Here is a 14,062-nt window from a genome sequence, read left to right as displayed (position 1 = left end):
GACTTAATCACATGCTCAAGTGCTTTCCTGAATTGGGGCTTTATTGGTGTATTTGTTTGTGAACATTTGGCAGAGTTTCCTGGTTTTCAGCATTCCCACTCTTTCTCTCTCTTCCCTTCCCTCTCTTCCTGCCCACCCACCCCCACCTTTGACCCTATCATCAATTTTTTAACCTGAATGTAATATATTATATACTGCATGTTACTAAAGTAAACTCTCTTGTATACTTTTTAACTCTTAAAAAAACAATCCAGTTTATCTATCAGAATGAGTTAAAATGGATGTTAAATAGGAGTTGTTAATTTTTAATTCATTTTTAAATGTTGATACTAGAAGGTAAATGTTGGACAATTTTGTCTTTCTAGTCAAAAAGGTGGTCACTGGGTTACGTCTCTAGAAATGGTCCTCTCCTTTTCTCAGTATATGGACAGCCCCACGTTTCAGAATCACTGCTTACTGAAACAGAGTAACCCTGGTCTTGAAAGTAGCTTAAATATGTTCTATCAACACTTTCTATTCAATTTTACATAGTTATAGTTGTTGCCTATGGTGCTAAGTCAGCCAAGCATTCAAGCATGTACTTAACTTTAAGCAGGTGAATAACCCACCCTATTTGGCAAAGCACGTAAGTACTTATACCCTTCAAAGCTGACTTCTTGGGGACTAAAGCATCTGCCAAAAAATTAAGCACATGTTTGAATGCTTTGCTGAACTGAGGCCATAAGCAACAAATGGGTCTCCATTTAACACAGTATTCCTGCTTCTTCTCCTTTCGTCTTCCTAACATGCTCATAGAGTAATGTATCATAGTAATAATTATAAGGCCGACTATAACTGTATGCATATTTCTAAAGATACTTTCCTATAAGCAACCACTATGGACCTGTTCCAAAATGCACTGGAGTCCATGGATAGATTCACTATGCACTTTGGATCCAGCCCTATATTTGGCTTATAGTTCCTTCAAGGTACTGATCCTTTAGTAAGAAGTGGAAAAATAGAAATCCAGACCACTGTGTTAAGCCGAGAAGCATTTGTTCTCTGAATTAAGATATATTATTTTTAAAATAAAGTAACTACTAGAGGTAAGCCAAGTACAACTGTAATCGTGCAAAAAAAAAAAAGTAATAAAAACAGAAACAGTGTTGGCAAAACATTAGGCTATTTCCAAGGTCTAGGTTACTCTGTTACAGTAAGCAGGAATTTTAAAGCTTTTTCCTTTAATATACGTAGGTTCTTTTTGTAACAAAAAGAAGAGATACTAATGAGAGCCAGTGTATTAAAGACAAGTCAAATAAGTATCATATTGCCAACTCTCAAAATTTTATCTGGACTCTAGCAATTCTGGAATAGATTTTACCTGTCTCATGAAAATATGATGAAAGGCACCAACTCATGAATTTTCCTTGATTTAGTTTGGCCACCATCTCCTATTACTGCCAACGGGGCTGAAGATGGCCATTGTTCCCTACTGTCTATCTGTTTGTGGAAGTGAGGCTGCCACCCCCCCCTATTTTCAATGAGATTGAAGACACACCCACAGGCAAAATGGCTGCCTCTTGGTTCAGGGGGCTTGACGGAACATAGACTGTGAGGAGCAATATGGATACTATGAAAGGTGGATGGGACAAGTGAGAGAGGGTTGGCATGGGGGAACAGGAGGCAATTTAGGAGTTACGGGGAATGGGTTGCAGGGGATGTCAGGGGCAGTAGGGAGGGGTGGAGATTAGGGGTGGGTGGGAGGCAGAGAGAACTGCCCAGTCTTGGGCAGAGAAGTAGTAGCGGGGAGATTCAGGGAATTGTTGCTTCTTGCAAAAGCTGACCCAATCCCATAACAAAGCCATAGTGTGCTTGAACACAATATCACCTGTGGGTGGACACTATTCACAAATTTCAGAGTAGCAGCCGTGTTAGTCTGTATTCGCAAAAAGAAAAGGAGTACTTGTGGCACCTTAGAGACTAACAAATTTATTTGAGCTCAAATAAATTTGTTAGTCTCTAAGGTGCCACAAGTACTCCTTTACTATTCACAAAGCAATCATTCCATATCTGACCTATCAGTCCCCATCCTCAAGGAAACCTGCACAACACTTTCAAAAGACAAGCCTGGGATCTTAAATTCATAACTTTACTAGACACTAAAAATCATGGACAGAACAGAGACTGGATTTATCACCTATTACAACACTCTATAACCCAGAAACAACCCTCCAAGTCCTCCCACAGCTGCCTTTCCAACGCCTCCTTTCCTTCCCCACCCATGACTGTAAGGAAGTTAATGGGCCACTTCATCTTGAATGGTCCCATGAAATATGAGTGAACTACTTGTGCTAAACAAGCTGTAGCTCACGAAAGCTTGTGCTCATATGAATTTGTTAGTCTCTAAGGTGCCACAAGTCCTCCTTTTCTTTTAACCTGACTTGAAGAAGAGCTCTGTGTAAACTCAAAAGCTTGTCTCTCTCACCAACAGGAGTTGGTCCAGTAAAATTACCTCACTCATCTTGTCTCTCTATTGAGACATTATCACTTATGAGTGATTGATATAAATTAAAAAGTTCTTTAATCTGTGTATCTGTAACTCATCAACCCTACACATTAACAAATTCTCTGTGTGAGTGTGACTCATATTAGGTCAGTTTGTCTCAAGCCAACCCATTTTTTCCCCAAAGAAATAAGCTTGGAGTGGGATTGATAGCAGATGGCGGGTCCCCAACCTCAGGGGTGAGGAGAGGGTAAGTGGAGTCTCCATCTGACCAACCAGGAGACACATTTTTGTACACCGTTAAGGTTGACTTTTCAACCTAAATCATCTTAGACACATTAGCAGAGGACTGGAGGAGAGTTTAAAAAAAAAGTCAAAAGACAGCCTAAAAAACATGATTTGATAGCTTTTAAAATCAAAATTTTGGGCCCCACTCTCGTGATTTTGGGTGATTCTGTTCTCTTGAGACTGGTAATTCTATATGTGGCCTTTAACCAATGGTATGTAGCCCCTTGACATTCTTTCAGGCCCCAGCACACTAAGTTTAGGTACAGGCATAAGCTGTGTTTACGTTCAAAACCTTGCTCCTTTGACATCCATGGTAGTTTTGCCATTGACATCAAAGGAATCAGAATTTGGCCCTTATTTTATCAAATGTTATATTTAGCATATATCAAAAGTAAGCAAGGTGACTGTACAGGGCTCACTTTTCTGCCCACCCTCTGTGCTCAGCTTTTGTCCTGCATGGGCAGCTTACCCTCTCTGCCCTCAGGCCCCCTGGGCTCCTTCAGGTTACTCCCTGCTCTTTCTTGAGGACCCATTCCTAGGCTTCCTTACCTGGAGTCCTCCACAGGCCTCTGCCTGCCTTCTGCACTCTTCTCCAGTTTGTTTCCCACTGCTGGGCTTCCTTCCTCTTACCTCCAACACCTAGTGCAGGTGTAGCAGGGCAGGGCTGATTGAACAGGGCTGACTGGCCCAAGGGCTCTGGGCTCTTAAAGGGGCAAGATGCCTTATTACGGTGACAATGTGATTCATTTGGTAACATTCATGCCACTATGTCATAGTGTATTCAAGTACCATATCAGGACCTGAGCTCATGCTCAAAGCCAACATAGCAATGAAGTACTAGCAGAGTCTGTATTATTATTACATTACAGTTGCAGCTAGGCATAACAACTTTTTATCGGGACCTCATTTTGCTGAACACCATACAGACAAAGTAAGAGACAATCCCTGACATGAAGAGTTTGTAATCTAAATAGACAAAGCCAGATTATTATTATTATTATTGTTTTACAGATGGGGAATTGAAGCTGTTTGTACATAGCATTACGTAAAGTAGTTTTAAATCATTTCAGAATGAAAGACATCACATAAAACCAAAATTTGGTTTTTAATGTATTCTAAAATGTATTATATTTTTATTGAGGATACTTCCACAAAATGACCGGTGATGGCATTTGGCTAGAAAGGATGGATGGAGAGAGATTGTCAACATGATTATTTTAAATAAAATTATAACAAAAATTAGTTAACAAATGAATAAATACTGTTCTCTTTCTTGCTACAAAAGCCATAATTTTTTTGGAAATATGGATAATGAGGCCACTTGAAAATAGTGGATCATTAAAGAGTCTTCCAGAACTTCTAAATGCTATAACTGCAGTGTTTGTTCTTCCAGTACTTTGCAAGAACAGAAGGGGGAATTACGGAAGCGCCTATCCTACACTACCCACAAACTGGAAATGCTTGAAACAGAATTTGATTCTACACGCCAATATCTTGAAATTGAACTGAGACGTGCTCAGGAAGAACTTGAAAAAGTAACCGAAAAATTGAGAAGGTATTTTTTTTTAAATAAATAAACTGTATTGGGAATATACAAACTATTGTACTTAATGTATAGATATGCACTCCATTCATTATATAAACATGTTTATAGTACACATTGCACACACACATATTTGTTACATACCACATATATATATAGATATATGTCTATGTGTTACACACACACACGTGTGTGTGTATATTTGTGTGTGCATAGTGTGTATTGTATGTTATATAATCTTTATATAATTAATGACATATACATTGTGTGTGTGTGTGTGTATTATTATATACACACACACACCTATCATAAACACAAAGGATATTTATATTCTCTTTAGTAAATACAGTGTAACTGCATTGACATTAGTTGAGTTATGCTGCATTTACGTTGGTGAGAGCAGAATTAGGCCCTGTTTTTCAAAGGTGAGAAAAATTTATGTTCAATGTATGAAATGTTATGAAGTTTCATATCATGGCATGGTAAAACATGTTACATTTACTTCCAAAAAGTATGACGTGAAACAAAAAGCCTTCTATTTAAAAATAATACAAACTGTGCAGAAAATAAGGCACAGGCCTGTTCTAAATTTAGGGCCCAATCAGTATAAATAATCGTAATAATCTAGTCCCCATTGACTTAAAAGGGAGCAGGCTCTAGCCTTAAGTGTGTACATGACTCTTAAGATCATTACTTTTGAAAAACTCTGAACCAAAAGATTCATTTATTTATGAAAAAATGCAGTTGAACTTTTCCTGAAGGCATCATCATGTAGGAAAATGGACAGTGAATCACACCTAATGCAGGTACAAAAGTACCTTTCCAAGTAGAAACAGAAATCATGCATAACGTTTCTTAATTGGACTGTAGCATTAATAAAAGTGATAACAGGTAATTGCTATAAATAAAGAATTTTTAACAGGTTGAATTTTAAGACACCAGTACAGGAAATCAGGTTAGCACATGCTTAAAATTAAGAAAAAAGGTTTCCTGAATCACGGCCTAAATCAAGAGATACAGCATAGACTGCTTTACATGATTTTGCCATCTACTGGCTTCTACATAGAGCAGGCAGTCAGCTGTCCACACTACTTCTGTCTACAGCACATTTTTCCCCCCTCTCTCCTATCGCTTCATTTACATCGGAGCTGTTCAAAGTAACTCCATTCTCAGGACAGTTTTCTCCAAACCCTTTCACACTGTTTTCCAATAAATTGCCATGTTAACCATCCTTCTGACTGTACATTAAATTACTTTTCCTGAAGAAGTACATTTTGCAGGGCAAGTGAAAGGCACAGGTATAGAACAGGGAATATTTGGGACTTTCTGGATTTGAAATAATATTTTACTTCAGGCACATCCTGCTTAAAGTGTAAGTCAGATATTTCAGTCATGTTATAAAAAACTCCCACAAAATGTGTATTCAGACTTGAAATTAATCAGAGATGCTCCCTTTTGATGCAACGTTTAAAAGCGCATCCAGGTAACTCATTCACTATGCTTGGAATACTTATAGGAACATGCCTCTGTATTTAAGCATAGTAACCATCTTCTGCCATAAAACCCGCTTCAACTTTGCCTTTTAGAAAATGTGCAATAAACCTTCCATCAGGACTATATAATTTCTTCCCTACCATCTCTGCTTATTTATAATATACATTTGGATCTCAGAAGGAGCCATGAACATTATAAAAAGACTAATCATGCAGTCAGTGGGAGTTTTGCTAGAGTAAAAACTGCAATATTAGGTCTGTAGACAGGTTGTTTATATAGGTAGGGTCTGATTTTCAGAAGTTCTGAGTGTGATGGGTTGGACCCCCCTTCTAGGCCACCAGCTGATGTACTGGGGGCTCACTGAGCCTGCCTGTCCCACCAGCCTGGGTGCTCCTTACTCTGTGCTGCTGTAACAGGCTCTCAAGCCTCCTTCCAGCACGCACACAGGTAGGGAGACACCCAGCTGTAGAATCACACAGTCTGCAATCAGCTCTGTGTGGGAGGACTCAGCTTGGGGAATTGCCCCACACTCCTGTGCGCATACCCTCTGGAGCAGTGGTGGGCCACATGCGACCCATCAGGGTAATTCATTGGCGGGTCGCCAGACAGACTGTTTATATTTGCACGGCCACCCGCAGTTCCCAGTGGCTGTGGTTCACCATTCCTGGCCAATGGGAGCTGCGGGAAGTGGCGGCCAGCCCATCCCTGTGGCCCACACCACTTCCCACAGCTCCCATGGGCTGGGAATGGCGAACTGGGAGCTGCGGTCAGCCATTCAAATTTAAACAAACTGTCTGGGGGCCTGCCAGTGGATTACCCTGATGGATTGCATGCGGCCCATGGATAGCAGGTTGCCCACTACTGCTCTGGAGTGTGTACCCAAAATTATAGTGTCTTGCATTGTATAGAGATCTATATGTTGTAAGCTCATGAAATTCGCCCCTTCCCTCAATGTGGAGGAAGATATGCAGAGTTTTTTGCCCCTCCAATTATGAATTGCACAAAGTGGGTTTTAGAACAAACAAAACAAGTTTATTAACTACAAAAGGTAAATTTTAAGTGATAAGGTATAGCAAAGAGAACGCACATTACTGAGCAAATAGAACAAAACACGCAAACTAGACTGAATCCATTAAAGAAATTGGCTACAAATAGTAATTTCTCACCCTAAATGTTGTTTTAGGCAGGTTGCAGAGTTTCTTGAAGGTAAACTGCACCGCTTGCAGTTTAAATCTCCAGGTATACCCTTCACAGGCTGACCTTTCTTCCTTGTGCTCAGCGCCTGACTCCCCCAGCTTAATTCCTTTGTTGCTTCAGGTGTTTTCAGCAGTCTTCCTTCTTGGGTGGGGAGGCAGTGGAGAAGAGTCTAGATTAACTCACTCCTGAGACTTAAATAGGATTTGTATATGGCAGGAATCCTTTGTTTCCCAGTTTGACTCCCACCCCCTTCCCATGAAAAAGTACCAGCATGTCAGAATGGTATCCTGTACCAGGTGACATGATCACATGACCCTGCAGTGTCAAAGCAGCATCCCAGGAAACTTCTCAGGAAGGAGGGAGATTAGTATCTTCAAAGTCCTATTATCCTTTCTAATGGCCCATCCAGGCTGTTTGCATATTTCTGGTGGGCATTCCCCAGGTGAAAACACAGCTGTAATTATTAAATAGTCAATATTTCTAACTTCAGATACGTAAATGATACATGCATACAAATTGGATAATCACATTCAGTAAATCATAACCTTTCCAATGATACCTTGCATGACTCATCTTGCATAAAACATCTTAGTTATGCCATATTCATATCATAACAATATTTCTATGAAGGATATGGGGTGTAAGGTCACACTGAGCACCTAGTACTTCAGTTCAGGTCAATGAGCCAGATCCAGTGACTGCTGTTGACATCAGTGCACAATGGATCAGGTTCAGTGGATGCTGTGGATGTTCAGAACCTCTGAAAATCAGGCCCATAAAGTGTTTCCATTGATAATGTTCTTTGCAATAAATGAAAGTATTAAAATCAAATGACTAAGAGCTTTTCTAATACTCTACTTGGTAGTTGGTTTTTTATTACGAAGAAAATTTATGCAAAAAAAATTATGTTCCAGGCAGGTGCTTTCTCCTCCGAAGACTTATCATGTGGGAAGCCCAAAATACTTTACAAGGTGAGCTTTAAAAATCGTTTCTATTGAGAATAGCAAAAACATAAAAAAAAATGAGGCAAGATAAACACCTAGAAATCCCCAAACTGGAAACAAACATTTTAATCAAAAGTATGATCCAAAAGAGTGTCAGCAACATGTAAAAATAACTGTATGAAGATCAGTGTGTAAAGAACAGTAAGAGCAATATAATAACACCAAGAATTTATCTCCCACGTTGTTCATTTCTAAAGGAAGAGAAAGGTAAATGCGAACAACTGTTCTAGATAAGCACAGAGTAACATGGTCCCACTTGTACACTAAAAAACATTTCAGTCATTAAACTCGTACTGCTACTCTGAGCAGCATTCTCCTTGAAGGCTGGAAGCTCCATTAGCCATTGCTTCAAAAGCCTCCCACACCCTTCATTTAATCTATAGTAATGCCAAAACAAACTGTCTTTTTTGTTTGTTTTAAACACAACGATCTCCTGTTTAGGGAGGGTACATTTAGATGATTTGGTGGCCTATCATTCTCTAAAGGAGTAGGATTTTCTAAGAACACCATGTTGACCTAAACTGCTCCCACTGAATTCAATGGTAAAACTTCCATTGACATCAGAGGGAGCGGGGTTTGGCCAGTGCTGAGCAATTTTGAAATTCCCACCCTTAAACTATAGTTCTGCTTTGAAAAGTGGCTGAAATGGCATTGCGGGGTTCCGTGTGCCTCGCAATGATTTCCATATCAGAATCATAGAAATGTAGGGCTGGAAGGGACCTCGAGAAGTCATCCAGTCCAGCCCCTTGTGCCGTGGCAGGACCAAGTAAACCTTGACCATCCCTGAGAGGTGTTTGTCCAACTTGTTTCTAAAAGCTTCCAATGATGGGAACTCCATTACCTCCCTTGAAAGCCTATTCCAGAGCTTAACTACCCTTATAGTTAGAAAGGTTTTCCCAATATCTAACCTGTGTTGTGTTTAAGAGCGTGCTCAGTTTAAGAGTAAAAAAAAACAAAACAAAAACAAAAAAACACACCATGCATTTTGACTACCAGTCCTGAAAACTCAAACTGAGCTCAAGGAGCCCTGCTGGAATCATTCCTTCTTTTGTACTCCAACCAGTAATAAAAGGTTCTGCTGGTCAAATTAGGCCCACGCCCACACCTGTACAACTCTCAGATTATGTCTTCAGTAACAACTGTGCAAAACCCATCATCTCCAGTTGGAATTTAGAATAGAATTCTGTTGCTGCACAAGGAGTAAAATCCACTTAAACATATGTGTTTAAGTGCTTCACTATAGGGGGATGGACTTCCGCATGTATTTAAGTGGGTTCCTGAACAGGGGCCTCACAGCTGTGTTGGCTCCTCTGCAGCGCTAGTAGGAGAAAAAGCATCTTATATTTGTAAGAAAGAAGATAAAACTTTAGAGAACAGACAAGGAACAAACCTGTTGAATAAGAAGGTGCCATTTGTACAGTCACTCTTCAAAGCAGCATTGCTATCTAGGTGAAATTTCCTCCTGCGCAGAGGAACAAGGTCTATGCTCCATTTAACCAACATTTTGAGGTCTCAGTGCACATGCTTTGTATGAGCTCTCTGCACAGGGGTGAATTTTATCTTGCAAGGGGAAGGTATTTTCTGCTACATTAGACCACATAGATATTTAAAGGTAGTGATGATCAAAATTCTTTTTGTTAGACCCTCAGAAACATGAGCAGTTGCACTGCATGGGTGCACATACCCACACATACAGAGCACAACGGGGCCGTACAATTTGAATTTACTACAGGACACAGAGAAGGCACCAAAAACATAATAAATGAACAGGGTCACATCAAATAATTCATTCTTTGTAAAAGGCAATTCACAGCTCAGTCAACCCAATTACCACTGAAATTTACAAAGCTGCCAGATTTACAATTTGAAAGTCTTAGGCACTGCAAAATTCAGACAGACAATCTGGGTGAATGCTTTTTCTACAAGTGGGGTTATGTTACCATTTGTTCATTGCAGCTCAGATTAATTTTCCCCACTCCTGCTTTATTTTTAAATGTATTGCCAAAAGATTTTATTTAATATTATATTTTTTTCCTTTCATACCTTTAATGCTTTTTTCCATATATATTTCTGGGTCCATTTCCCCTTCCCCATTCACAGTACTGACACTTCTTTTGGCCCCGTGGGTCTTTTATTTTTCCAGTTTGGGTTTTGTGCGTGCGTGTGTTTATCTACTTTATTTTGACTACCTTTGCATACAGTTCTCAATAGAAACACTTTCTGAAGCTCAGCTCCTTCTATTTTGTGGGGGTGTTCATAAAAATGTAAGGCTGGAAGAGACCTTGAGAGGTCATCTAGTCCAGCCCTCTTCACCAGTATACCTACACTACCCTGACAGGTATTTGTCTGACCTCTTCTTAAAAACCTCCAGTGATGGGGATTCCACAACCTCCCTTAGAAGCTTATTCCAGTATTTAACTATCCTTATAGATAGAAAGTTTTATCTTAGATATTAGGGAAATCTCCTTTGATTAAGATTATTCCAAATCACTTCTTATCCTACCTTCTGTGGACATAGGGAACATATGTGAAGACTGTTATTAGGTTCCTCCTCTCCCCCAGTCCATCTTCTTTTCTCAAGACTAAACATGTCCAGTGTTTTTATCATTTCTTTATCGGTCAGACTTTCTAAACCTTTTATCATTTTTGTATCTCTTCCTCTGAACTCTCCAATTTGTCTACATCTTTTCTAAAGTGTGGTTCCCAGAACTGGACACAGTATTCCAGCTGAGACTTCACCAGTGTCAAATAGAGCAAGATAATTACCTCCCATGTCTTACATACAACACTCTGTTAATACACCCCAGAATTATATTAGCCTTTTTTCAGAATTGCATCACAATATTCACTCATATGCAATTTGTGATCCACTGTAATCCCAGATACTTTTTAGCACTACTGCCTAGCCAATTATTCCCCTTTTTGTAGTTCTGTGTTTGATTTTTCCTTCCAAAGTACAGTATTCTGCACCTTATTCAATTTCATAATGTTGATTTCAGACTAGTTCTCTAAGTTCTCATTGGTTGTTTTGAATTCTAATCCTGTCCTCCAAAGTGCTTGCAACCCTTTCCAGCTTGATGTCTTCCACAGATTTCATAAGCGTAATCTCTACTCCATTATTCAAGTCATGAGTAGAAGCATTGAATTGTACCAGACCAAGGACAGACCTCTGCAAGCCCCCTTCCCAACCCCGGACACATCCCCACAGTTTGCTGGTGAACTCTTGATAATTACTCTGGTCTTTCAACCAGTTATGCACCTTCCTTATAGTAATTTTATCTAAACCACATTTCCCTAATTTGCTTATGAGAAGTTCATGTGTCCCCTGTCAAAAGCTTTACTAAAATAAAAATGTATCACATCTCTTGCTTTCCCCCATCCACTCGCTAGTAATCCTGCAAAAGAAGGAAATTAAAGTGGTTTGGTATGATTTCTTCTTGACAAATCCATGTTGGCTTTTATTTATAGTCCTATGATCCTCTAGGACTTGACAAAATGATTGTTTAATAATTTGTTCCAGTATCTTTCCAGGCATCGAAGTTAGGCTTACTGGTCTATACTTCTCCAGATGCTCTTGGTTCCCCTTTTTAAGTACCTTTCTCCAGTCCTCAGGGACTTCACGCATCCTCCATGAGCTTTCAAAGATCGTCACTAATGATTCTAAAATTGTTTCAGTTAGTTCCTTCAAATACCTTTGGGTGAATTTCATCAGGCCTTGTTGACTCGAATACATCTCACTTATCTAAGTATCCTTAAGCCAAAACAGGAAAGGAACAGGTTAGTGTTCCTTCCCCCTTGTCATTAACATTAATTGTGTTAATTATCTAGTCACAGTTTATCTTTTTAGTGAAGACTGAACAAAATTGGCATTAAACACCTCAGCTGTCACTGTTTTGTTGAGGTTTGGCTCTTGTTTAGTGAGCTTTGTTAATTTTCTAAAAATTTGATTTGAAAAGGAGTACTTCAGAGAGCTAGGGTTTATATGCTACAGGCCACAAACTCATGTGGATAGAGCAAAACTGGATGGAAATGAAATAGGGAGTTAAGAGTAGGAGAAGCAGGGAGCAGTGGCCCATGGCACATGCCTACTGAACCCCATGGAGTGGGGGCACTGTCAGAGTGAAGAGTTTAATATTAGAAGGGCCCACCAGATCACCTAGGGCTTGTCTACACAGAAACCGCTACTACAGCACCGTGGTGCGACCACAGCAGTGCCTCTATAGCTCTCCAGTGAAGACTCTACACCAACAGGAGAATCCCTCCCGTCAGCGTAGGCAATCCACCTCCCCAAGAGACAGTAGCTCGGTCGATGGGAGAATTCTCCTGTCGGCCTAACACTGCCTACCCCGGGGGGTTAGGTTGGTTTAAGTGCATTGCTCAGAAGTGTCAATTCCTAGTGTAGACCAGGCCCTATGCTGACCTCCTGTATATCACAGGCTACCAACACTACCCAGCATCCACACTAAGCTCAACAACTAAAATTAGACCAAAATATTACAGCCCACAGGAGGCTATTATGTGTCACAGGAAGAGTTGTGTTAATGTGCTCCTGTGCTCTTTGAAGTCAATAGCAAAACAGTGCAGAATCAGGCCTGTGCTCGATTAGGAGCAAAGCCCCAGGGATCAGCTACTCTCCATCGTATGCCCCCATCTGAACAGCATAGATAACTAACAAGCTAGAGAAGCATTAGGTCATGTTCTATGCCTGCAACTTTCTTAAGGGTGTAGACAGGCAGCCTCATAGGGTATGTCTACACAGTAAAGAAAAACCCATGTCAGCTGATTCAAGCTCGGGTTGCTGGGCTGTTTCATTGCTGTGTAGACTTCTGGGCTCGGGATGGAGCCCGGGTTCTAGGACCCTGCAGGATGGGAGGGTCCTAGGGCTTGGGCTCCAGCCTGAACCTGGAAGTCTACACAGCAATGAAACAGCTCCGCAGTCCAAACCCGAGTCGGCTGGCACAGGCCAACCACAGATTTCTCTTTGCTATGTAGACATACCTGTAGCATTTATTCTCTCTCTCTTCTATTGCTTTTGCTGGAGGAAGGTGGGTAGGGTGTAATACAGCCTCAGACTTTTCTTTGTCATGCTGAATCTGGCTAGCAGTGACAGCATATATAGTGGCTGCAGAAGCAGACATCTATATGGAGGCTTAATATGAATTGCTGCATGTGATAGGAATAGAGAAGATACAGAGATCTGTGAACTCCAGCCAAGCCATTTAATCACCTAGAAATTTGTAACAATGACATCAAGAGATGTAATCAGTTCAGCTGGTGATTTCATGAACTGACCTCTAGTCCTGTACAAGGGCTCGTTGTACACACTCTCTCACCAATTTGGTCATCCACTTGGCAGACAGCATTACCACAGAGCCCTTTTCTAGGGTGAAGTTCACCTCTGTGTAGTTGTCCAGCAAAAGTTCAGTACAGCATCTTAGCCCTCTTTAGGCTCTCAAAATAGGGCTCAAGGGCCTTGAGTTGACCCCTCCTCCCCGGTGGGAGTTTCCCCCAAAGGGAAGTCCTCCTTTTTCCACAGCTTTACTAGGGGCAAATTTTTTCCTCACAGATCTTAACACCTAGATTCCATTCTCCCTACCCTGCAACCCCAGAATAATTCTGCGCAGATAGGGAAAGCGAAATCCCAGAATTATGATCTGCTGGTGCAGTCTCTAAATGGGGAATTTTGCCATATAATTGGAAGGAAAAATCTTTACAGCACAAAGCAGTGGAAATAGGTCTGAGATGCCATTCTATTTCATTCTAAATCAGAGATAGGCCTGATCATCCCCTCACCCAACTCTAGGGCAGTTTGAATCCATAGTTCAGTCCTCATTTCAAAGCTTTTCCCTATCTCTATAATCGGTCAAACCAAAACCATTGGTTCTAGGCCCACTGTACTTTGGGGAAGCTGAATTCAGATTCAAACTTCTCAGCCTAGGCCCAGTTGTTCATTACATCCAAGTTCACTATTAGCAGGGTCCATTGCCTAGGACATCATAGTGAAGAAGGCCTTAGGTCTGTTCCCATAAGATGTCCAATGCAGAGATTTGAGAA

The 14,062-nt window shown here is 40.6% G+C and overlaps 1 protein-coding gene across 12 annotated transcripts in view; it reads left to right on the top strand.

The window, feature by feature from the left end:
* BEGAIN (brain enriched guanylate kinase associated) overlaps window positions 1–14,062 on the top strand; it is a 260,116-nt gene that overhangs the window by 146,410 nt on the left and 99,644 nt on the right. For 10 of the 12 annotated variants that reach the window (XM_048855775.2, XM_048855769.2, XM_048855776.2 and 7 more), the window contains 2 exons: window positions 4,164–4,325; window positions 7,919–7,975. In XM_048855775.2, the coding sequence (XP_048711732.1) occupies window positions 4,164–4,325; window positions 7,919–7,975 (219 nt within the window). The remainder of the gene's footprint in view (window positions 1–4,163; window positions 4,326–7,918; window positions 7,976–14,062) is intronic. The other 2 variants (XM_075129878.1, XM_075129875.1) reach the window with 1 other exon arrangement.

Source organism: Caretta caretta, chromosome 6 (assembly GCF_965140235.1).
Source record: "Caretta caretta isolate rCarCar2 chromosome 6, rCarCar1.hap1, whole genome shotgun sequence".
Taxonomy (NCBI): Eukaryota; Metazoa; Chordata; order Testudines; family Cheloniidae; genus Caretta; species Caretta caretta.
This window is presented reverse-complemented; position numbering and strand designations above follow the sequence as displayed.